At 40.3% G+C, this 24284-nt stretch overlaps 2 protein-coding genes across 5 annotated transcripts in view; one reads left to right on the forward strand and one right to left on the reverse strand.

Moving 5' to 3' along the window:
* Positions 1–7820, forward strand: part of HPGDS (hematopoietic prostaglandin D synthase) — a 29325-nt gene extending 21505 nt beyond the window's left edge. The window contains exons 3-6 of one of the 2 annotated variants that reach the window (XM_030947796.1): positions 1528–1620; positions 3610–3719; positions 6718–6816; positions 7484–7817. In XM_030947796.1, coding sequence (XP_030803656.1) covers positions 1528–1620; positions 3610–3719; positions 6718–6816; positions 7484–7648 — 467 coding nt within the window. In that variant the 3' untranslated portion in view covers positions 7649–7817. Of the gene's footprint in view, positions 1–1527; positions 1621–3609; positions 3720–6717; positions 6817–7483 lie in introns of both variants that reach the window. The other variant, XM_030947797.1, reaches the window with a different exon arrangement.
* A 1945-nt stretch (positions 7821–9765) lies between these two features.
* The window catches only part of SMARCAD1 (SWI/SNF-related, matrix-associated actin-dependent regulator of chromatin, subfamily a, containing DEAD/H box 1), a 40103-nt gene continuing 25584 nt past the window's right edge, over positions 9766–24284 (reverse strand). For all 3 annotated transcript variants that reach the window (XM_030947547.1, XM_030947548.1, XM_030947550.1), the window contains 15 exons: positions 22082–22284; positions 20805–20895; positions 19521–19620; positions 17946–18005; positions 17665–17740; positions 17091–17226; positions 16079–16216; positions 15676–15771; positions 15130–15247; positions 14754–14875; positions 13464–13652; positions 12463–12581; positions 11387–11569; positions 10627–10736; positions 9766–10321 (listed from right to left, as the gene is read on the reverse strand). In XM_030947547.1, the coding sequence (XP_030803407.1) occupies positions 10260–10321; positions 10627–10736; positions 11387–11569; positions 12463–12581; positions 13464–13652; positions 14754–14875; positions 15130–15247; positions 15676–15771; positions 16079–16216; positions 17091–17226; positions 17665–17740; positions 17946–18005; positions 19521–19620; positions 20805–20895; positions 22082–22284 (1803 nt within the window). In that variant the 3' untranslated portion in view covers positions 9766–10259. The remainder of the gene's footprint in view (positions 10322–10626; positions 10737–11386; positions 11570–12462; positions 12582–13463; positions 13653–14753; positions 14876–15129; positions 15248–15675; positions 15772–16078; positions 16217–17090; positions 17227–17664; positions 17741–17945; positions 18006–19520; positions 19621–20804; positions 20896–22081; positions 22285–24284) is intronic.

The raw sequence follows: 24284 nt of genomic DNA on the forward strand, positions 1-24284 counted from the left end.
TTCTGTGCAACAGGTCTATTATTGCTTCAATAACAGCCAGCAGGGCCTGCTTTCTCCTGGGGTACAGCAGCTAATGCTCATTGAACTCTCTTGCTTCTGCTGTTCATCAGCATCCAAATTCATACTGAATTCCCAGTGTGCTAAAACTTAAGGAAAGAAAAAGGCATCATGAGTACTGTGTTCAGATGTAGGGAAAACAAACGAAAAACAGGCACAGAGGGGTCCTGGATGTCTTGTGCAACTGCAAAATTCATGTTTCAGGTCAGGACTTAACATCTAGGACCTGGTACCTAATATGATTCACATACTGCATGCTAAACCACAGAGCAGTGTTCATCCTTTATGAAGCTGCCTTGCTGAACAGTTATGAATGCATAAGGTATCACTTTTGGCCCCTTTTCATTAACAACTAAAAATGCTCATGGAGTAGAGGTGTCATTCCAGCTGCCCTGTAAAGACAGTTCTGGATTTGAAAGCACTTTGCATGCTTTCAATGGCCAGTGTTCTCACTTTTCCACTACCACCTTTTTACACCACAAGATACTTAAAGTGGATATGAATCTTAATTATATAAAGTGTAATGCAGATGAAAATTGGGTACAAAGCATTTAGCTGTGGTCAGCACTTGCAGTTACGTACTTGGAAACAGCATCCTTGGAAATGCAGAGATTTGCAGTCACTGCCCTAAACACAACTGTTTTCCCCAGATTAAGCCTTTGCTCCAAGGTTCCAGTTCCATTTCATACCACACAGGCAGCTTCTCCAAAACACAGCAAAACAGTAGTCCAAGTTTCCATGTAACTATGAAATTAACAACAGAAAACTGAGACTGATTATTATCTAAAACTCCCTTACAGATATCCATGACACCTGCTTAGTTTGTTTTCCCCTATACTTAAAATCTGGAGGTTTCTTCCCTATAACTAGCAGATATTTTTTTTTTTTAATGCAAGCCACGTCAGGTGAATTTGAATATCTTTTTAGGATTTGTAGTGGAGTGTGAAAGATATATTTGTCTCAGTGATGACTACCAAGTGAAATGCCTTGTCATGATGCACGTTCTGAAATGAATCAATGCTTCTGAATTTGCACAGTCTCTTGCTTCATGTCCCAGCTGCATCCTGCAGTATGAAATCTTCAGCAGTACTTTACTTAACCTTGGCAGTCACTTTCCTGGGGAGGAAAAAGCAGGATAGAGAAGGAAAAACTAATACTCCCCTGAAAAGTTTCTCTGTGTAAAGAATTCTGGGTATATAGAAGCACATTCAGCTTCTACAGCATGAAGCCAGGAAACAGGAAATGCACCCCTGGTTTCTGTGCTACAGCTGTCTTCATGCAGTGCACTCTGATTACATCCTTAACCTTTTTTATTTTTAGTCCATGCATTTCTCCATAGAAGCAGTGTCAAACTGTTAAGTGCTATTACACTCCTCTGAATGGTAAAACTACTGTTGTCACAGACTCCCACTGTTAATGGCTATGATTTAACTTTTGGTTGTTTTTTTCTTTTTTCCTTTCCCCTCCAAGCTGTCCCATTTGGCAAACTCCCTATTCTGGAAGTAGATGGAGTTATCATTCACCAGAGCCTGGCGATAGCAAGATACCTTGCCAGAGAAGCAGGTAATGCATCTTTGACTATTTTCTTTCTCCCTTCTGAGCTCACATCAAACATTCAGGTAACAATACATCCACAGTAAAAACAGAAACAAACCAACAGCCTGGAAAGCCTAACCATGCAGAAATCAACACCAGCATGGTGAAAATGAAACCAGTGCCTGGGGTTTGGGCTGACTTCTCCAGCCAGTACGCTTTATCCACCTGTCCCTGCATGACAGAAGGCACATACCTGTGATTTCCCTGAGGCTGTCAGCGCAGTTTTCCCTAAAGCTCAACTTTGACCTGCCAGGCTAACCAGAGAGATGACCAGGAGGAGGAGGTTTTGGAAGCATTAGAGATTATCTCAGCAGGCAGAGAACTCTGAAGCAGATTTAGGCAACAATTCTGGGATAGCAGAGAGATTAGAGGAGATGTTGACATCACTTGCATCTTTAAATACTCACATGCTGTGGAAGTACACAACCAGTTAGATAAAATTATATGAGACTTAGTAATGCAAGTAATCAAAGAGAGTGGCCAGGCTTTGCTTTAGGTCAAAGAGCTGTCATTCAACACCATCTGCAAAACTGGTCTGGCTGAAGGCAGATGTGCCCATGGAATGCTGGGCATCAGCAAATTGAAGAGGGGGGCTGGGAAGCAAGTACTATGCTACTTTTTTACTCTGTGAGCAAACGGATGTAGCCTGCCTTTCATAATATCTCCCATTTGCTAACTGAGGAAGGAGGCAGAAGTTCATAGCATTATTCTTCTAGGCACTAACACAACACATTTCAAGCGTGTCTGCAATACTCTGTTCCAGCCCATTTCCTTCAGCTTTGGTACATCCTACTCCTTGCAAGAGAGGAGAATGAGGAAAGCCCACCTGGTGATGAAAAACAGTGGGAAAGCCTGCCTTCCACCCAAGACTCCTCCCTCCCTGGCTCCTGTAGGGAGGCTGATCTGGAGCCATGCTGCTTTTTCCAGTCTGAAGTTCAGATTTTTTTCGATTGACTTTCACCAGTGACAATGGTTTGGGATTTAGAGCATATTCCGACCATCATGGGCTCCTCCCAGAATTAGTCATGCTGTCAGCTACAGCAGGAAAATCATGCATGGAAGGGAAACGATATCTTTTCAACTTCATGGTGAAAACTTGCTAGGTCTGCCATTAAGGCTGCATACACATCACTAATCCTTTAAAATTAAGAAGTGGCATTTTTAGGTGCCCACACCAACAGCTCATAGCTGAAGGATCACAGAACCTGAGGCCCAAGAGGAGAGGCACAGCCCTCTCCTCAAAAGCACAAAGTTCCAGTAAGGGAGATGACCTGACAGAGGTAGGGCATGCAGTCTGTGATCTGAACCTGCACAGAGCTGAAAGCATAGGTGCAGGTCTGTGAAGTGACAGCTAGGGAGAAAAAGCAGAGGCTTTAAGAGAGCTGCAGGAAAGCCAAGGAACTACAGGGGAGAAAAGCAGATTTGTAAACAAGACAAAGTTTGGCTGAGATCCCCGATTACAATGAAAGAATAAAAAGTAGGTGGAATGTCATGAAAATGTTCTGAATGGGGCTGAGTGGGCAGGATATAGAGAAAGAGAAACAGACTTTCACAAGTGCACTTTTGGAGGGTGTGTTGACCAAAATGGAAAGACCATGAGATGGAGAAGGACATGGAAAACTGGGATGGGCAAAGATTAAAGGAAAGGAATTTGTGCTGACCCTTGCTGAATGTGTGGTAGAAGGCAGAGACAATACAGAAACAATGTTCAGGCTGGGGGCTCAGGTAATGGATAGAACAACTCACTACCTTGGCTGGCTGTACAAGGCCAGAACTGGGAAAAGCAAAGGTAGATACAATTGCACCTGGATGCAAAGAGTCAAATCCACATTGTTAGCATCAAAAAGACCTGGAGAAGATGTATGTTTATGAAAATATTCACAGTTTACCTTTGGGGCATCAAATACTCCTGCTGCTGCTGTCTCTAACATCCCTTCATGTGCTTGCTTCCCGCAGGTGTGGCAGGCCAGACGCCTGTGGAACAGGCTTTAGCTGATGCCATTGTGGACACCATCGATGATTTCATGACACTGTTCCCTTGGGCAGAGAAAAACCAGGACGTGAGAGTAAGCCAATCACTAAATTAAACAAAGATAGATTGTAAGCCATGAGTCTATATCTGAGCATCTGCTCTGGAGACACTGATGGGTGTCAGGCACTGGGTTCATCACCTCAGCTCAGCAAAGCTGAGCTGGTGGAGCTCTGTGGTTCTTCCTTGAGGCTGATCCCACCTCCTCCTTCACCAGGTTGTTTTCACCCTTGGTAGAAACTCTGAGGCCATCAGCTTGAACCAAGGATGTGCCTACACCAAATTCTCTTCAAAAGGGCAAAGACAGAACAGGACACTTCCACCCCAGCTGGTGCTGTGGAATTCCTCTCTCTTGTCACAAGGAGCCTGTGCACAAATCTTTCTGCCAACTCAATAAGATAAATAGCCCAACCCCATCCTTTAGTGTTTCTGCATTTTGATTTCTTCTAGGTGTTCAGTAAGTATCAATGTTCAATAACATCAGCTGCCAGGGATGACTGCTTGTCAGGACATCAGGCACTGCTAATCAGGACAGGGAGCACAGCCCTCAGATGTCACAGCTCACCTTGGTCCTCTGCAGTGTTTCTGACACCAGGCTATGGTGCTGTGGCTGCTTTAACACAGTCACAGGCTTGTCCTACAGCATTTGTGGTTTCTTCTGGCATCAGGTCAGTCCTCTCACCAGAATCCCAAAAGCAAGCACACATATCAGTTGCTGGGAGAAGGTGATGGATGATTTCACTCCAGCATTACAAAGGATCTGCACAGCTCTGCCCTGAGCAGATAACCCAACCCTCTTAGGGAAGTGGAGGTGTAACAACAGGTCTCACCATAAACTGCCAGTGCAGCCACCTTCCATTTATTCAAAGGCAACATTTCAGATCATTATCTGAAATGCTTATTAGGGTATCTTATTAGAGTTATTCTTATTAGGGTATCTTATTGCAGAGTAAAAAGTGGTGCTCCAAACCCATAATAAATAAAGAAGCAATATGAAAGTGCTCTGAAATCTGGCAGGGGAAGATCTGGAATTGGGAGGTTTAGTACTTAAAAGTGTGAATTACTTACATGTCCAAGTGATTTCCTTAAGTTTTCTAGTTTGGGGAGGGTAAGGTGACTCATGAGTTCTAATCATTTCAGAAGAGCCACACTCCACCAGATGTGCTGGTGGCAGAGTCAGCTTTGCTGCCCTTCCATGGGGAAGCTCCTGTTGTAACTCCCGCGTGTACCCGAGCACTTCTCCAAAAAAGGACCCTGATCGTGTCACCAGTGATTAATTTAAACGGGAAGAGCTGGCAGCCAACCCATATGTGCCAATCCGCACGTATGCATGCTAAATTATGTGCTGGGGCCAAGGATGGTCGGGAATCTCACTTTCTCACGCTCCCAACATTGTCCTTCCTCCCTCTCCCCTCCCAGATCCGCTGCCACCACCTTGTGGTCAAAGTAGCATCTCACGGTCTCACCAGGCCAGATTTAAGTTTTGATTTTTGTTTGAAGCCAAAACACCTCCCCAGGCCTGACCAGTGCTCACAGGAATGCACACTCAGGGAATGGTGAGAGGATGTGTTATTGCCATCTAGCCAGTAGCAAAGAGAAATCAAAGCAAACTAGGGGAGCAGAGCTGGAAACTGCCTGTGGAAGCTCCCACCATGCCAGGCACAGCCTCCCCCTTCACCACACGTTCCCCAAAACACAGCTGGCATTGCAAAGCTTTGCACCCACCACTGCAGAGCTCCAGGGTTGAGATGAGCAGGTTGTGCCACTCCAGAAGAGGGATCCTGGCTGTCCCCACCAGCTTCACAACTTGGCTGTGCACTCCTGTACTTGAGGAATGTTGTTACCATCACAATCACAAAACAGCTTGGGGTTTTCTTTTCAGGGTAAAACGGTGGGGAGGGGATCATTTACCTAAAAGAAAGGAAATACTACAACCCAGGGCACAGATATGAGATTTCTGGACTGCAAACTCCCAGCTGATATTTGCAGTCACCTCATCCAGTTACTATGCTCTTAACAAAGCAGAAAATGATGTCATATCTTCAGTCATGTCTGTAGAAACTGATTTGATTTCAGCCTGCATTTAGGTTTCTGCCTCTTCTAATTTTTTTTCACATTAACCTCAGTTAAAGCTGTCGAAATAATTCCATTCCTGTACACCACTGTTTTTATCTACCCAAGCCTGAGCATGTTCCTCCAAAATTAGGCCAAGCACAATAACTGCAAAAACTGTGCCATGTGGGTTGACCAGATGATAATAGTCTGCAGTCTTAATTATTTCCATGCAGGTGAGAAAAGAAAATCGGAAGCAGTTTTGCTCACCAAGAAACAGCTTAGCCCTTTTAAAAGCAGCCTTAAGGCTTTCTGCTATGGGGAACAGCCTGTAGAGAACCACCACCATAACCTCAGGCTTCAGTCATTAACATACAGACACTAAGGCCTGAGCCTTTCAATCATCCTTTAAAAACATCTTAGCCACCTCAAATCTTACTGCTCTGGGGACAAAAAAGCAAAATAACATGAACATTAAAGCTCAAAGATAAATCAATCCCACCTAAAGCTCAAAACCCAAGTTCCATGTCTCCCATAAGAAGGGTTGATAAGCAAAGATAACTGACCCGCATCTGACTGACAGCATGGAAAGACTGAGCGCAAGGGATTCTGGAAATCTGAGACTCTGCACACTAGAAAAGATGACACTCAAAAGAGTCCCTTGAAAATTGCTATAAGACATTAGGAATCTAACTTGTTGGTGGATTCTTCCCAAATCTATGGCTGAGCTCCTGCCTTGCCATGGCTGCCTGCTTTTTCTGTTAGCACATCACCACAAATATCATGTCAGCATCAAGGAGCACTCAGGTGTTCATTAAGGAAGGAATTGGCTTCAAGTGAGGGCTCAGCAAGCCATGAATGCCATGTTTTGGTATCTAACCCTAATCTTTTTCATATTTCAGCTTTCTTTTTCATTAATAATAAAACCTCAAAACTCAATTTTGCTGACTGCTGTGCATCTCTGTGTTTTGCTCTTCCACCAGAAAAAAGCATTTGATGATATCCTCACCAACAAAGCACCTGAGCTACTGAAAGATTTGGATACTTTCTTAGGGGATAAGAAGTGGCTGGTAGGGAATTCTGTAAGTATAATTTTTGTTTCTCCCATTCCCATCAGATTGCCAGAAAATTCAAGTAATGGACTATTGCTGAATTTCTGGGTTTCATGTCACGCCATGAAGGAACTCTCCCCACACTTTGAGCCCTTTATTCTTACCAATACACAACTGGTCACTCAATTGCAAAGTGAAAATTGTTTTCCACGCTATTAGAAAAGTGAGGCAAAACAGGACTAGGATCTGCATTTTCTAAAGCAGAAAATGCATGTTCATAAGTACATTGACAGAAAACATTTTAAATGCCTTTCCTTGCACTTGTGAACACAAATTCATGACTACACAGAGCCTGTTTATCATCACTGACTTATTTATAAGGCAATACAAAAAACCCTCTATATAAACAGAGTAGTCTTTGTACCCCAAACTCTTTTCTGCAGCAGTTTCAGCAGGAAAGACTAATATTATAACACAACTAATATTTGTAGCCAGGACTTGATTTGAACCAATATTTACTAAAGTCAAGCCTTGCCTTGCAACCTAACTACTAGCCCTGTAATAATGGGCTTTAAAAAAACCCCAACCCCAAAATGAAAACTTAAAACAGATAAATTCAGTTTTTTGAGAATATGAGTAGTCCTGGCTTTTGAGATTATCAACTAAAACTTACTGCTTTCTGTCCCATTTCCACTAGGTAACGTGGGCTGATTTCTACTGGGATGTGTGCAGTACAACACTTCTGTCCTGTAAGCCTGACCTGGCAGACAAATACCCCAGGCTTTTGGCGCTCAGGGAGAGAGTGCAAGCACTGCCAGCTATTGCAGCCTGGATCCAGAAAAGGCCAAAGAGTGTAATGTAGATCAGCTGCTCAGAGAAACAAATGCTTCTTTAGTTTTCAGTATGACAAACATCCTAAGTTATTAACTTCTAAATCATTTAAATTAACTTCAGATGGCTGTGCTGTATCAAATCAAAATCCACCACTTGTATCCACTTGCAAGAGAATCTAAAATACTGATTTAGTAGAGTAATAAATATTGATTCACAAAAGTGTGGTTGTAATCACATTCTCCCTCTACTAACACAGTGCTTCATCAAACCAAATCATGTTTTGTGCACTCTTAAAGGGAAAAAATATTAATACACCTTCATGGAGAAGTGCAATCTCAATGACATTTTGCCTACTGCAGTCTTCCAATCTGGAGAAAATCAAGTTAAAAGGAGAGAGCAAATGTGTGGAACACTAAGCAAAAATAATAATAAAAAAAAAGAGAAGTAAAAAAACCCACTTAGTCAGTAAAATTCAAGGGCCTAAAAAAAGTATTTGAGAAGCTTGAGGTTTATGCTGTGCCCCTGAAAAAAAACAAATAAAAACCTCCAAAACAAGCCAAAAAGCAGTTGCACAGCTGAGCTGGTGCCCACACCAGCAGCAGTTCTCCATAAACACACCAGCTGAAAAACATTTAACAGCTCAGTATCTATGCCAGTAAGTAGGAGAGACAAACTGGGGGTCAGTGGTGGCAGCCAGGTTTAGAACAAATGAAGGGTTTGCTCTTCCAGGACTGGAGAAAAGGCAGGTGGAAATCTTGGCAAAGTGGACTGCTGTGGATGAAAGTGGTTTACACAAACTCAAGGGGAGACAAGTGCTTGTGAGAGGTCTCCGTTGTGTGGTGTAAGCAGAGAAACCACAACAAACTTGAGCAACACTCCATGCTGGAAATTGCCACTGTTGGGCAAGTATTTCCCTTCACATTTACTTTCCCTTCCTACCTCAAGTATTATTTCATTGTATCATGAGTGATGCCAAACAATCCCTCAGAGACAACTTGGGTATTGTCAAAACAGAAAGAAACAACCTTTACTCATTCCCATCTTCACCTGCTTTGCAACTCCTTGTGTACTTTGCTCTGGCTCTTCATACACTTTTCCTTCTTTAGTTCCCAAAACTCCTCTCTTCTTCAGCAACTGACTTCAGAGAGTGGCTGTGTGTTCTTTTCCCTCTGTACATCCTTCCCAATCAGAAAAACATAACCATAGTATAGTTGAAGTGACCTCTGGAGGTCATCTGGTCCAAGCCCCTGCTCACACAGGGCCACCTAGAGCCAGCTGCCCAGGACTGCATCCAATTAGTTCTTGGTTATCTCCAAGGATGGTGGCCCTGCCATCTCCTGAGACCCCCAGCTACAAACAGTAGGAACAGTTACAAGGAGAAAAGGCAGAAACACACGAGTTCCACAGCACCTACAGACAGATACTGACCCCAAGGGTAACCACTGCTCCTCCAGTGCTCAAAACAAAAATCCCAGACACATCCAGAACACCACACAACCCACCCTGAAGGGCAGGGATCTTGTTTCAATCCACACTTGAACTAAGCAAGTAAGAACATGCAGGTACAATGGGATAAGAGTTGGGTTAGCATCATGCTCAACAGAAACACACAACCTAATTAGCTGTAGCATTAAACACCAGTGGTTCTCTGTTAAATCCCACTATTTAGCTCAGCAGAACCAGTGGAATTTAAGAAGCATGGAAAACTGATTCTTACCCATATCCCTTGTCAAACAATACACTACATCTTCACCTTGTTTCAGTTGTGCATTTTGGAACAGACAGCACCGCCACAGAACATTTCTAGGAAAAGTCAAGCAGTTTAGTCCACACTTGGAAAACAAGTTTTAATTGTTTAAAAAAGCTTTCATTTCCCACCATTTTGAATTTGCAGAAATCATGTACAGTTGACCAGAATACCCACAGACCTGACCAAACCATTTGGGCAGGACTTCTGTTTTTACAATCAATATCCTCACACCACTGTAATTAGAGTATAATGACACACTGGTAATTTACTACTACTGCTGGACAAAGCCAAGTCAGTTCAATTAGAACATTCCAGCTGGTTTGAGAGCTAATTGATTTTTAACATGCACATTATCATCCCCTCACCTGCCCCAAACCACCGCAACCACAAAAACATTTTGTCCATCTACGGAATTTTATTGGAACAAGTTGATACAAAACCAGTACGGTACATCAAATGAACCAAAACAAGCAGAAACAGACTCGAGCATTGTCAAATAAGGCACATATAAAAAAATCTACACGCGGAATCCAGTGAAACAGACAGTTTATATATATATATATATTTGGAGGTAGAAATAATTACAAAAATACTGACAAATCTTAAGCAGTAGAAGATTTGTTAAAACAATTACTATTTCGGTCCCCAGTTTCAAAATTGATCTGTAAAATCTTTATTTAGCATCTGAGGTTGGCACATTTGGGCCGTTTATGCTTTTAAGCATCAAAAGAATGCTATTGGTATTAAAAATTTTCAATACCATGAGCAGTAAGACAAAGAAACTACAAAAAGTTATAAACGTTCATAAAACTCCTGGTCAACAGTAATGTAAGAGTCCTTGGGGTGTTTCATCACATTTCTTCCTTGAATTTCACAACATATTTACATTTTAGAGACCCAATGAAGCTTTTAACAGTGTGGCTATATCTGCTGGAATGGTTCCTTCTTCTCCTGAGGAATAAAGAGAAGCATTAGTACGGCTTAAAATATTTTGCATAAACAGATAAAAGCCTACATCCTCAAAACAGTAAAAAAATCCTCTGCTTGTAGGATTTGGTCACTGATTTCTGGGTCAGACTCAGAGGGCACCTCCTGTCAAATCAAAGAACAAACAGCAAAAATACATCTTTCTAGTTCAACATAAAAAACCCCAAACAACAAAAGGCTTGTCTGCATGAAGAACATTCTTTTTTTCACAGCAACATATTGCAGCTTTAATTTACTTAAGTGGACATCATTATGTGCAAGACACTGACCTGATTCTGCTGCAGTCATATCTTGTTCTAACTTCAATTTCTGTTGGCTGATTTTGAGCATGGTTTCTTCAATAGTCCCCTTACTGATGAGCTTTATGACTTGTACTTCTCTGAAAAACCACAAAAAAAAATCCATTTGCCCAGTTTGGATTAATGCAAAAGAGAAGGCCTTGGATCAGCTGGCTGGGGTTTAAAGCAAGGATGGGGAAATGAATGAGAGGGCAATATAAAGAGCTTGTAGATTTTTCTCTTGAATAACTGTTCTCTGTAATGCCACAAAACACGTTTTCTCCTGCACTCCCAGCCACTGCAAATATCTGGACAGTCACAAAAATCTCCATTAATATAAACAAGTCCAATTCCCCCTAATTCCCTATTACTGTTGAATACAGTTGAAATTACACACATTCTATGGTTTCACTCTTTAGGATAGGGTGACACTTAAAAGCTTAGAAGACTCCTGAAGAGAACAAACAGCTTGGCCAGACAGTCCCAAAGACTTCAGATCTACCTTGGAATAGTTCCCAACACCAGAAATTTGAGAATTATGCACAGTTTGAGAGTTACAGTGAACTAGGAAAAGGAGGAAAGTGTAAATAAAGGTTTGTTCTGCCAGAACATGGACTAAGACAATTACAGTTCCTAGCTCCCACGCAAGTCTCTGCTTAGAACTTTTAATCAGAAATACTGTCCTTTGAGCCTCCTTTGAGAGCTTTCCTCCAAGGAAAACCAAGCACTGTAATTAAAAATTAAGTCTTACCGTGTCTGCCCCACTCTGTGGCACCGGTCTTCGGCCTGCTTATCGTTGTAAGGGTTGCAGTCAATGTCATGAAGGATAACGACATTGGCCGAGGTCAGATTAATGCCCAAGCCCCCAGCTTTGGTGGACAGAAGGAACACAAATATACCCATGTCTGTATTGAACTCATCTATCAGATGTATCCTGCAGAACACAAGACACCATGCATCAGGCCTTTGAAAACACTCCACAGTGGCTCCAGAGCTGAACACAGAAGTTGGGATGGTCTTTTGGAAGAGAGGACAGTGGCACTGCACAGCAGCTCCAAAGTACAGATGTTACAGAGCAGGAAAAAGAGTACCAACAGTCGTCTGCAGTGACCAGAGAAACATATGAGTGACACATGGATAGCAAAGAGTGAAAACAGGCTTAGAAAAAGATTTTTGATGGTCACAGAACACAGAGTCAGTGGGAGGACAATGCAAGACTAACACATGGGGAGGAGGTAGGGGATGAATTTTGATTCATGACAATCGCCTGTACTAACTGCACATGCAAGGGCAGAAACAGGTATCAGCTCTACATAGGAAGTTACACCACAGCAAGAAAGACAGTTTTTTGAAATGAAGGAAGAAGCATAAAAAAAAGTCTTCAAAAATTCTTGAGAAACAAAACCAGCTCAGCTCAAACAAGAAAAGCATTGAAACATTTTCAGCTGCAGGGACAGACAGAATGGCTTGTCCTAAAGAAACAAAGGAGTGTATCTGCCTATTGTAAAAGAGATACACTCTACTTCCAATGAATAGGTTCAAATGTTATGACATGCTGACGCACAAATCAAACACAACATGAACTGCTGAAGACACATATTTTTCATTTCCATGGCTAAGACTGTTAACCCCATCACCTAAACCTCCTCTTTCAGCCTCACCCTTACTAAGGTGATCTGAAATTCAACATTAAACACCTACTATGGTCAATGTCCAGTGAGCACAGACTTCTGTACACTGGAAAACAAAGGTAAGGGTCCACAGTCACCTCCCCGTCTCCAACACATTCACTTTCTCTTTCTCTCACTTTTGGCAAGAGTCACATACCTCTCAGAAATTTGTGTTTTTCCATCCAGCCTAATGTATCTATGTTGCCAGTATTTTAGAAAAACTTCCAAGATGTCCAGCATCATAGTGAACTGGCTGAACAACACAACTCTGTCACCCTGGAAAGGATAAAGCAAAGCAAAAATTTTGAAACGTGTCAACTATGAAGAACACTAATTCTTTATTGATGCAAATATATGATTTTACTTTCACAGAAAGTAAAGAAAACAGAAAGCCCTGTTTTCCAAAATAAAAGACTAAGCTAAAAACCATCAAGTCAGGACTGACTTTCAGTGCAGATTCCATATCCAGCAGTTCTGCTGCATTAACTCACTGTCTGTTACTGCAGTAATATTTTAATTACTTTGTACTTAGGGGGCTCCAACAAATCACATATCAAATGCATAAATGACAGATCACTTCATTCATTAAACATCCAAATACTTTCATTCAAAACTTAAATATTTCATGTAATACACAGAGTAGCCCTATTTTGTCTAAAAGAGTCAGATCCACAGCACCCCCCGCGCAAAATCAGGATACTCTGAAGGAATAGGGGCACATGGTTATTTGCAAAATAAACCTGTTTGACACTCAGGGCAGGACTTCAAGCAGGGACCTCCTCTTACCTTTCACTGGCTTAATACATGCATGATTATTCTAATGTAACACAGTTATTTAATTGCCAAGAGAAGGTCCAAGCCCGTAAGGTGTGAAAATTATGCAAGACCTGATATATTAATAGAGTAGTTAACTTGGATGAATACTCTGAAACTTGGTAAACTGGGAAAATTTATTTCAGCTGTCTCTAAAGTGATGTGCATACTCAGGGCTGCACATTAAAAGCTGTAAGTGGTTCTCAATTCTGCATGTGCACTAAATTACATTGTAAAACTCCACAGCAAAGCAACTGGGTTGCATAGAGAGCTGGCAGATATTAATTTAACCAGTTATTTACAGATACTCTTTAGACAGGAAAAAGCTTCAGCCATCTGTAATACCTTCTCTTTAAGGTCAGAGAGAATGCGTTGCAATGCTCTAAACTTCCCAGAATCCAGGATCTGATCCACGTCCAACATGAAGTCATTGATGTGAGAATATTGCTTACAAAGCACATGCAGCTCAAAATCTGTCATTACTGTCATATCTTCAAAGATAAGGTCAGGGTTAGCATCACAATGTGTGGGTTCCTATTAGCAAAAACAAAGGGAAATAATGCAATACAAAATCTCACCAGAGAACTAAAAACAAAACCACCACACAGTAACATCCATCATCTCTGCAAGAAAAAAGTAGCACACCTAGACATGGACAAATGCTAGAGCGTGGCTCATGCAAGCAATGAAAGAGGAACTCTCAACTTCAGGTTTACAGGAGAGGATAATTACTTCACAGTTTAGCTCTCACAAGCATTTATACTGCCAAAAACTTAAGAAGGATATGCTAAACCTTCATAACAATTACCTACTTCCCATCAAGCCCTATGACCTTTTACCCCTTTATCAGACCTCTTCCCCTGAAGACACATTCCCTGAAAGGGAGGTCCAATCCTTGCATAGATAGTAGAAGACATAGAAAGCCCAGCCCAAGAGGTAGGGTGGGTAGAGGGATGTCATGCCTGGAAGAAAGAAAAGCCACATCTGGACAGTATGATGGTATGGGAATAAAAAGGGACAAAAATCCTTCATAAATCAATGGGTCACTTCTTGCTTCCCCAACCTTGTCTGGCTTCACTTTAAAACAAAGCTGAAGAATATTCAAAGCCAGCTCCAACTTTTTTAGAGCACCTGTGGCACACAGATTTTTTTTATATTTTAGACACCAGCAACAATTTTCCCCAAGCTCCTCAGGCATTAACCCCGTAAAAATTAAGAAAAAAAATCCTTAACAGATCAAACTTAGGCCTTCCCTATTTTACTTCTGTACTACTCAGTTCTTGCTACTCAGAAAGCTGCTAAACTCAAGTGGCCACCTCAAATTTTTTCCATCAGCACTCTGGCTTTAAATTCTGGGGTGGAGGGAAGAGGTGTTAAGGCCGTTTATGAAAAGGAGATGACTGCAGACTCACAACTGTTCTCTCCATTCTAATGATACAAAAATCAGTGTTAAATACCTACAGAGCTTGATTAGAGCACTGGATAGACGCAGAGAAATAAAAAGCAGCAACAATGAATTAAGTATGACAAAGACACATTTTTGACCAGAAGCCTGACAACAAAACACACAAAGAAACAAGTTTGCACTAGAAATTCTGAGCAATGAAGGATTGCTTCTGAATCTCATCCCCTTACCTTGAGCATGAGGGTGGACATTGTCCTGAGTTTTTCATTTGTGTAGTACTGACGATGCAAAAGTGGGTGATTGGCCATTTTTCTAAGTTGCATCATTGCATTTCCCATATCAGAGTTTTTCTCTGTAAACAAAGAAGGCATCTTTGAACTACTATTGAAAAGAACCATCTGAAACACTTTTATTTCTCAGCAGAGCTTTGTTTGCAAGAACTCAGTTTGAAAATTCACCTACTAGCTGAACGTCAAACAAATTCATAGAAGGGATATAAACAGTTTATGAGCATTAGACATTTCTACAAAGCAAAGACTGTAGTCATGTTCAACATATGTCTCAGCATGACAAAATCCACCAAAAGGAAATGACGCCCTTACATACCATTACTGTTAATGGTTTTCTTGAGCTTGTTTAAAAGAGCCAAGTAGAGTTGTTCCTGTTTATCAGACATGGCACACAGTTCAATGAGATCTTTTTTGGGAGGTAGTTGTTTAAGGACCTGACAAAACAAAATGATACCAGATAAAACCCATATTGTTGTGAACCATTAGTAATTCTGCACTGTCTTGTAGCTGTTATGATACTTTGTTAATTCTCCTCATCCCAGCTCTTTTCACTGCTTGCAACTTCACTGACTCGGGCAGCAATTCAACTCAAGTCTTGACCCAGATTATACATCAACCTCCCCATCAAGTAACATAGTCCGCATGCTGCAGAACTGCATGAAATAATATTTACTATATGCAATAATTGGGATCTACTCCCCTGGTAATCAGCATTACCCTCTTCAGACCACTGAAGTCTGCAAGTGCCCATTAACATTTTTAAGATCAGTAAGTAATTTAATCCCATATTATGGCGTTGGGTCTCAGAGATTATCAGGCTTTTTGATAACATAAACCCATCATTCTAAAGATAAAATGTTACCTCATCTTTTACTCTTCTCAAGATGAATGGCTTTATTATCTGCTTTGCATGTGCAATTCTCTCCTTCTCATACATGCTTTGTTCTTCAGCACTCTTCTAAGGAAAACATTGAAAGAATTCAATTGCAGTGTGAAGTTTTCAGCTGTAAGAACACCACCTTATCTTCTCTAACTTGACAAAAACCCCAGCCAAAACAGACATACTTGACCTGACCATTAATACTCCAAGATATCCTGTTGCAGGATATTTTAATTTAAAAGGTTTACTCAATTATTTGATTTTCTAGATTTTCATAATCACATTACCTTTTTCCATAAGTTACCAATAAAACAGAAGTTATGCAGCAATAGCATTCTTCTAGCAAAAAGAAGTTATTTTCAAGAATAGAATTCATGGTACTCACTGTTTTTGAAGAGAACATCCTTCGAATTTCACTTGTGCTACTGCTGAACATATGGGGCATGACAAAATTCAGGAGGGACATCAATTCCAAAAGATTATTTTGAACTGGAGTCCCCGTTAGCAGCAAGCGATTCTTGGCCTGTTTGTCCAAAGCGCAAAGAGCAACGAGAAACATTTGTCAAACAGGCTAGAAAATATTATTGGCAAAAAAACCACAGCTATGGAGAAGGGAGAAAATTAACTTGGTTTAAATGATAACTATTTAAACTAATAATATATTTGCAACTCATGGAATAATTTCCTTGTTAAGTCAACAAAACTGTTTACAGATCTGTGGGGAACTGAGCACCAATTAAAGACAATTAAAAAAGCATTCCTGGATCTATTCAGCTTCTTCTTGACTGTTCTGTTTGGGCTTTGTTTTGGTTATTGTTGTTGGGTTTCTTTTCTTGTCTGGGGTATTTTTTCTTCCTCCTGATGACTGTGCTAATTGCTGCTCCCATATCAAGTTCTCTAATGCCATACAGTACTTAAGCACAAGTTTTGAATTGCAAGTACAAGCAAGTTTTATTGCTTAAAGATTAGCTTTTTAAAAAGGCTATTGATGAAAACATGATCTTGAAGAATAAGTTGCAGTAGCCCTATCAGAGCAGGTCCTTAAGTACTACAAGGTTTCAGCAAAGGTAATCAGAACAGCGTCTTTAAAATCTTTACTACTATGGGATGTAACTAGCAATTTGCTTAATACTGAAACTCAAGCACTACCATCATTCTAATGATGGTACAGGAAATTTATTACATTTCTTTGGGAGCTTATGTCTCAGAAGTGACCACAGTGCAGGATCTACTCCTTAGACCACACCAACACTTAAATCCACTTGCATACTGTAGTTCCTCCAAAGTTAGGTGTATTTGAACGTTACAGTTAATATTCCACTTCCCCCTTGCTTGTAACTACAAACAGAAAAGCCAGGAGCTGTCCCCTCTAACCCAGCCATAACCAAACCTCTTACATTAATTGTCATGAGGTGCTGGTAGCGGATGGAGCTCATATTCTTGAGCATATGACCTTCATCAAAAATTGCATAGTTAAGCTTCAGCCTGCGGAACAGTCCTCGATCATCTGAGCTGCTGATTGCAGAGTTGTATCTGTCAGAGACAAATATCACCTGCACTTAGTCTCTCTCTGAAAATGAATGCACTGTTATCACAATAAAATTAAATTCTCTAATGTTGTTAAGAGTTATGGAGAAAGTACATGAGGGGCAGTAGAACTGCCTGGAAGTAACCAACCACAACAGAATTCATTACTGACAAATTATTTCAGTTTACTTGATGAGCCAATGTTCTCAGTAACCTTTCCTAAAAATCTGCTGAAGTCTATTACAATGTAATATTATCTGTAATATACATGCTGACAGACACATATCTAAAGCACATATGACACAGTATCTCTTACATAATCATAAAAGCCTAGTTAACCATAATGCGAAACCCAGCTCCTAAAATTGTCTGGTTTCCTGTACCACTAGAGGTCAGCAGGCCCTCACTAAAGCTCCCTGTTTGTAGTGTTTTAACTGTACTTACGTAGTCACAATCACGTTGAAATCAACTACTTTATTGTGAATGTCCAACCTGAGATGTTTCCTGTCTTCTTGGGATCCTAAAGAAGGACAAATCATAAAATGAGTACAACTACATATATTTATATACATGTAACAAAGACACTGCAGAGAAATCACTCATCAATAAATCTGTGTACTTAACAACGGTGTTAAAACAACACTGCCATGAGCAATTCATCTTTTCTTACAGTGGCCATGCAAGCAACTGCATTACTGGATTCACTTCTTAACTAGATTCCTCACCATAGTAAAAGAGGACATTCAGTTCAGGACACCACAGATGAACTTCTCTTATCCAGTTATCTGTAAGACAGCATTAAAACAAAACCCAAGTAATTTATAATTTATTATATCTTGCTGTTTCACACCTCAGCATCAACCCAAACATTTGATTTTAATGCAGATCCCTTTAAATTCTCCTGAAAGTTAAAGACGTTCTGTCTTAAAACTGGAAAACTGCTAAGTAAGAAACTGAATCTGCTAAGTAAGAAGCTGAATCAACCCCAACTGGGCTTTAGTAACTCAACCAGCTTGCACTTTAAACTCCTGCAGCAACAGGCCCTGCACTGTCTGTAATCACTGTGTGAAATAAATACAATGTGTAACTTTGCAGCTTGGTTTCTTCCCTAGACAGTTAAATCCCCAGAAAGCAAATCACTTAATCTGTCAGTACTTGCCTGCAGAAGTATGTCACCAGGAGAGACAGTGCCTCTGGGAGCAGGCAGAAGCCTGACATCCCTGCTGTGCAGCTCCAGGTGTGCAGCAGCACAGCAGCCACAGGCAGCATTGCTGTGCCCAAGGGGAAGCTGCTTGACAGCAAACAAGTGCTGACCCCAAACCCCAGCAGAAGGGGGATGCTGCTAAATGCCACTTGGGAAGGGGAGGGATCCAGCTCAGGGGTGAGAAGACATCTCTGGAATAGTGGCAGGAAAACTGCCAGGAGACTGCACTGCCCAGGCATTTCCAACCTGTCTCTACAACTGGGACTCAGACTGACTTCACAAAAGCACCTCTGTTCGTGTACTACGTACACCTCAGGTTTTAAGTGATGTATACATTATTAAGAGTTGTTTTAAAAAGTGGGTTCCAGTGGAGTTTGAAAGCACTCTAAAAATGAAGATTTCAAACTTAAGTTGTATAACTGGAAACTTTTCTGATGCATCAAGAGAAATTTTTGAAGCCCAAATAAGTATTTTATATTAAAAGCAGCGTTACTTTCTAAATTCAATTTGTTACTTCCCCTGTCATTCAACAAATCCAAATTTTACTCCATCAAGAACCATTTTCTGCTCAATCTCATCCACTTTGCTAATATTTCATTCCACCATACTCTTTCCAATTTCAACTGAGGCCATACAACCATCAGAACACACAAGTAAAAGACAGCTTCATCATTTCAGGATTTTCATCTGCTTTGACAGATGCTGTGCAGTAAAGACCAAAAAAAAAAAAACAACAGTGAATGTTTAAAATGTCATGAAACCTAACCCTAAGCACAGCCTGAAGACTAGCAAGTTCAGCCAATATTCAATAAGTAAAAAGATTATTTTGCTACACAAGTTCAGATTGTAACAAGCAGTTTCATTTTTTTTTGAAGCAGACAGATTGTCTAAAAAAGTTCCATGCTAAGTCTAATTAATTCAGAACAAGCATACCTGCAGTATGGTCTGCATTCCAATTCAAATAACTTAAGGAGCTGAGTACCATCATAAGAAAATCGAATTTTCTTTCATTAAATTATCTTTGCATTACAATATGTCCATGATGGGTTTGGTTCTTTTTCCTCTAACAAAACTATTTCTGAAGGTTGTAACTTACCTAATGTTGAAGCTGGCACAACTATCAAATGGGGACCTTTATTGCCCTCTTGGTAAAGATAAGCCAGAAATGCAATAGCTTGAATTGTTTTTCCTAAGCCCTAAGAGAAAATAAAACCATTTAAAAAAAATTTACAATCTGGATGACAAAATTGTTTTGAACTCATAAGACAATTACAGTGTAGTGATGGCCCAGTAAAGATGAGAAATCTGATTAGAAAATTTGTTCTCATTAACCAGTTTTACAGAAGAAAAATCTTTCTTAAGTACAACCTCAAACTTCATTATCATTTCAACTCAATATTTGAACAAAGATTTGTCTTTTCAATTAATTAAGTCTTTCATTTTAGTTCAAGTTCATCCCTCAAATTACCTCCAAATATTTACCTTCCTGAACCAATGGTGCAGAGAAATGATTACTTGGAAACGAAATGCTAATTTCCATTTGAGCCAGTTGTACAAAGGGTATTCTAGCTATTTCTGAAGTGGAATTTAATACGCGAATCCGATTAAAGATAAGCCTATATTTTCACCAACATTCATTTTTCCTATTTTCGGCATCATGAATTAAAAAAATTTTGTGTATCTACCACAAAAAACCCATATTCTTACTAATATGAAACATAGAGAAGTTGAGAAACACTGCCTAAATCACAGCAAGGCAAAGCAGTGCTTTCATTCATCGTTCATCAGAAGAGAAACAACAGCCAGGATAAAAAACAACAGACCACAAATTCAGCAACTGCATCAGTAAGTTTTTTCCTTTGTACAACTATGGGGGGTGTCAGCATTTAACAAAACCTCAAACCCATAAGCTTGAGTCTCTTAATTCAACGTTGATGAGGAGTGTCATGACAAGAGATGGTAGAAATGCTGCTTCTGGAGAAGCAGAGAAGGTTTCTACCCACTTGGTTTTTCCTGTATTGTTATCTGCCTGTTTTGAAACTGGTGAAGGAATGGAGAAAATAGGGGGGTCACTACACTAAATGCTGTAGAATTAATTATATTTTTGGGCAAGGAGCTGTTAAACTCAATGGTTTGAAAACAAGCTGTTGTAGTAGAAACCGGTTCCATTGCACCAGAAGACACTATGTGATTTCTAAGTGTCCATGAATCTTAGGCTACCTTTGATTTCCAAATGGAAAGGAGCTCAGCAGCTTCTAAGGTCTTGGAGAACTGTGTGCTATTTAGGATTACTTATAACCTCTTGGAGGTTTCTAGGTGGGGATTTAAAGTCTTTTTTGCAAAATTTTAACAATTCTTAAATAAGCAGTTTCACACTTACCATTTCATCAGCCAAGATGCCATTCAGTCTGTGCTTATACAGCAGTGCTAACCAGTTCAAACCAATCTTCTGATATGGCTTCAGTTTCAAACTGTTAAAAACAAGCAAGCTTATTGCCACCTTTTATTTGTTTCTCCTTGAAACACAACTTTACACTTATGCTAATCACAGACTGGCAGATTTAACACTGCCTTTATTTTAATGCACTCCTGACCTCTTTATGTAGCGAAAAACAAACTTTCTTAATCAGTCACCTGTACACAAACTGAGTTACTTATCTCCATTTTCACAGACCTTACATGATCAAAGTGAATGACACAAGAAATACTTCTCTTCTACAATCAGTGATACACAACCAGATAAAAGCAGTTACAGAACTACTCATTTCTAAAATACACAATGAATTAAGTGGCATTTTGCAGCTGCATCCCTAATTTTGCTCTGTTGTACAATTACTGTTTGTGTCAGCACCAAAGAAAAACCCAAACACACAACCCACAAAACACACTCAACAGCAAGTCACCCAGAGTTCAGCACTTTTTCCAAAGAAGAAGCATCACTGACATCCTTCCTCCTAAGACTTCCTGCTTCCTCCCAGGCTTTATTTTCACACAGCTGAGAATCTTCTGCTTCTATAACAGCATCCAACTGGAATTCCAGCTGCTACTTTGGCCATTCCCACTACACCCCTACATTTTCTACCCCTTAGAATAATACCCTCCACCATATCCATATCCATTCCTCCTAATATCCACTTGGAGATCCTTACTGATTTACCTCTCTGAAAGAAATCCTTCCCCATAACACATCCCAGCTGCCACTCCGACTGGATACAGAGTTCCAGATTACTTGGTACACCTGCACTTCCTGACCCATGTCCTTCATTCAGCTGATAAACCTGCCCAGTTTGCTTAGATTTGTTCCAACTTAGCATTTTTGAAATCAAATCCTATTTGAAATCTGTCCCCCATTACAGACGCAGGTTTGCTTGGGTTTTTATTTGAAATAAGTTGAAAACTCATTACTCCATTGCTTAAGGTTAGCTGTTACATTCACCAGAAACTGGAGGAAATAAAACACTGTTACAATTTTTTATACTCTATCCTGCCCTCCACCTTTCCTGATGCACTTAAAAAACCTGTTAGATTCGCTCACTGAGAGCTACTAAGTACCAAAAATCTGCAACTCTACTTTCAGAGACTGTAGTTCTGAAAATCCCAGTCTTCAAGTACACCTTACTGTCCAACACCTTTCTAAAGTATAAAAATGAGAGATACCTGCGATTCAGAATGGAGGGTTGCTCTATGTTCCATCCACATCCTCCATCCCTAGTAATCCTGGTTACCTGCTTTGTCAGCTTATTAGAAATGTCTTCACATTTATTCATGAGCTTTAGAACCACATCCCTCTCCTTCAGCAGTATCTTGCAGTTCCACACTATATCCTCTGACAAACCAGCAGTCTTCGTCATTTTTGTAAACTGCAAAATAATAATAATTAAAAATCTATGAACACTGGTAGTAGCAATTGCAGTGAAAATCCACAGCTGCTGCACACAGTAATTCAAGTAGTAGACAGCAACAGCATCCCCATCTTCTCTCCAAAATTCCAAATGCTCCTTACATTTGGCCCACTGCAAACTGTGTGAATCCATACTGAAAGTCATCATTGTAGCTCCTCACATTATGAAATTTGATATTTTAAGTGATATAAATTCTCTGAAGAGTTACTAATATAAAATCCAAATGCTTTAAACTCAAAATCCTCAACAGGAGGAACATAGTGCAAAGGCCAGCTTTGAAGGCCAGGCACACTAACAGAACAAAACCCCAAAAGGAAGGAAAAAAAGCACTGATTCTCATTGTCACATTGCAGAGTAAAAGCAAGTTTTGTTAAGGTGAAGACTATAACCAGATTAAAAATAGAATTTACAAAACAGCTTTCATTATAAACATATCTGAAATGTAACCAGAGTGAGGCAATTAGAGACCCGAGGTATTTTTTTGTTTGTATTTTTTTTTATTTTAAACAAATTCTAGAAAGTTTACCAACACTCCTAGGTTAGACCATGCTAAGGTACACATTTCAATACATATAGAGAAATTTTCTAAATAGACACCTCTATTTAGAAATAAAAAAGAACACAGTTTTTAATAGGTGCCTACAAAATTTCGACATTTGTTTTGATGACTAAAGCTTTGGTTGGCATGAATAGAAATCCTGTAATCCATAAATAAAGGTGTGGAGAATTGAGCCATCTGTTATTAACAGAAATTGTATTGTTTCATGTCAGCACATTAACATCCACGTCCAAGTTGCAACAAGAATTACTTTAGCCACTGGTTTGCATGTGAAACACAGGGTGTTACCCTGCTCAGAACTCAAAGCAGATCCACAGGTGGCTTTTGCTTTCTAGAGGTTCTGACACCCTCCCAAGTTCAGCTTTTTTCAAATGAGGCCCAAAAATGTGAGACCATCATGGAAACTGAACCCATAAGCTTTCCCAGCACACTTGGAATTGCCGCACAAGCACACTCTGCCTGGGCTTACTTTACACCACCTGCAAGATGATGAAGGCTTTGCCTTTAATGCCTAAGGGTGAAAGTCAGCCTCAATCAACAAACACCAGTTCCACTGTAAGCAGTTTCCCATTGCTAACCTGCTGTATTTGCTGCTTCCCTTCAGCTGGCTTTGGTGCAGTGTGGTTCTGGAGTTTGGTTTTGGGGCAGTTTGTACATGTGCAGCCAAACAAAATGAGATGACAAAGGTGGAGCTACTCTCCCTTGAGTTTGTACCTCCTAGCTCATATACTGCTGCAGTGTACAGAATAGGATGGACAAGTACAGCAACCTCTGACAGCTCAGCTCTCCTATTCCCCTAAAAGTGATATACTGTGTCAGCATTTCAATGTAATACTTTCCTTTACATTTCCAGAATACACACATTAACTTGTGTGTATTCTCTAAGAATTTCTGTAGACCACAAAGTCTTTAAATGCTAAGTAAGACAGCTTATTTTTGATAGAATAATACAGTGAATGACAAAAATGAGAGGATACAGCAAGTCTCAAACTGATACATATGTTTTTACACTAAAAGGAAATCCAAACAGGTAACAGCTATACACCTTAAAAAAAGAAACAGCATTAAACCCTCTCTAGTTCCTCTCCCACATTTACCAGAAGAAGCAGAAAATTGCAAGACCACCAACCCAGATCCCAAGACCTCAGCTGAGCTCCTCTGGGAGCCAGTCTAGGCTCTGCTTTTGTTTCTTGGCGCACAGTGAAGGAAGGCAGGTACTGCCCTTACACGGCTGTGCTCACAGACTCTCTGCTGAGAAATGGCGCTGAATGCTGCCATTTCCAACACTGGGCAATCCCACAGGTGGGAGATGAGAGTATATTAAAATATATTAAGTACCAACAAGTTTACAAAGGAGTTAGGATGAGGAGGAAAGGCAATTGGTGCCCAGAAGTGCTTC

The sequence above is a fragment of the Camarhynchus parvulus genome, chromosome 4, assembly GCF_901933205.1.
Source record: "Camarhynchus parvulus chromosome 4, STF_HiC, whole genome shotgun sequence".
In the NCBI taxonomy this organism is placed as follows: Eukaryota; Metazoa; Chordata; class Aves; order Passeriformes; family Thraupidae; genus Camarhynchus; species Camarhynchus parvulus.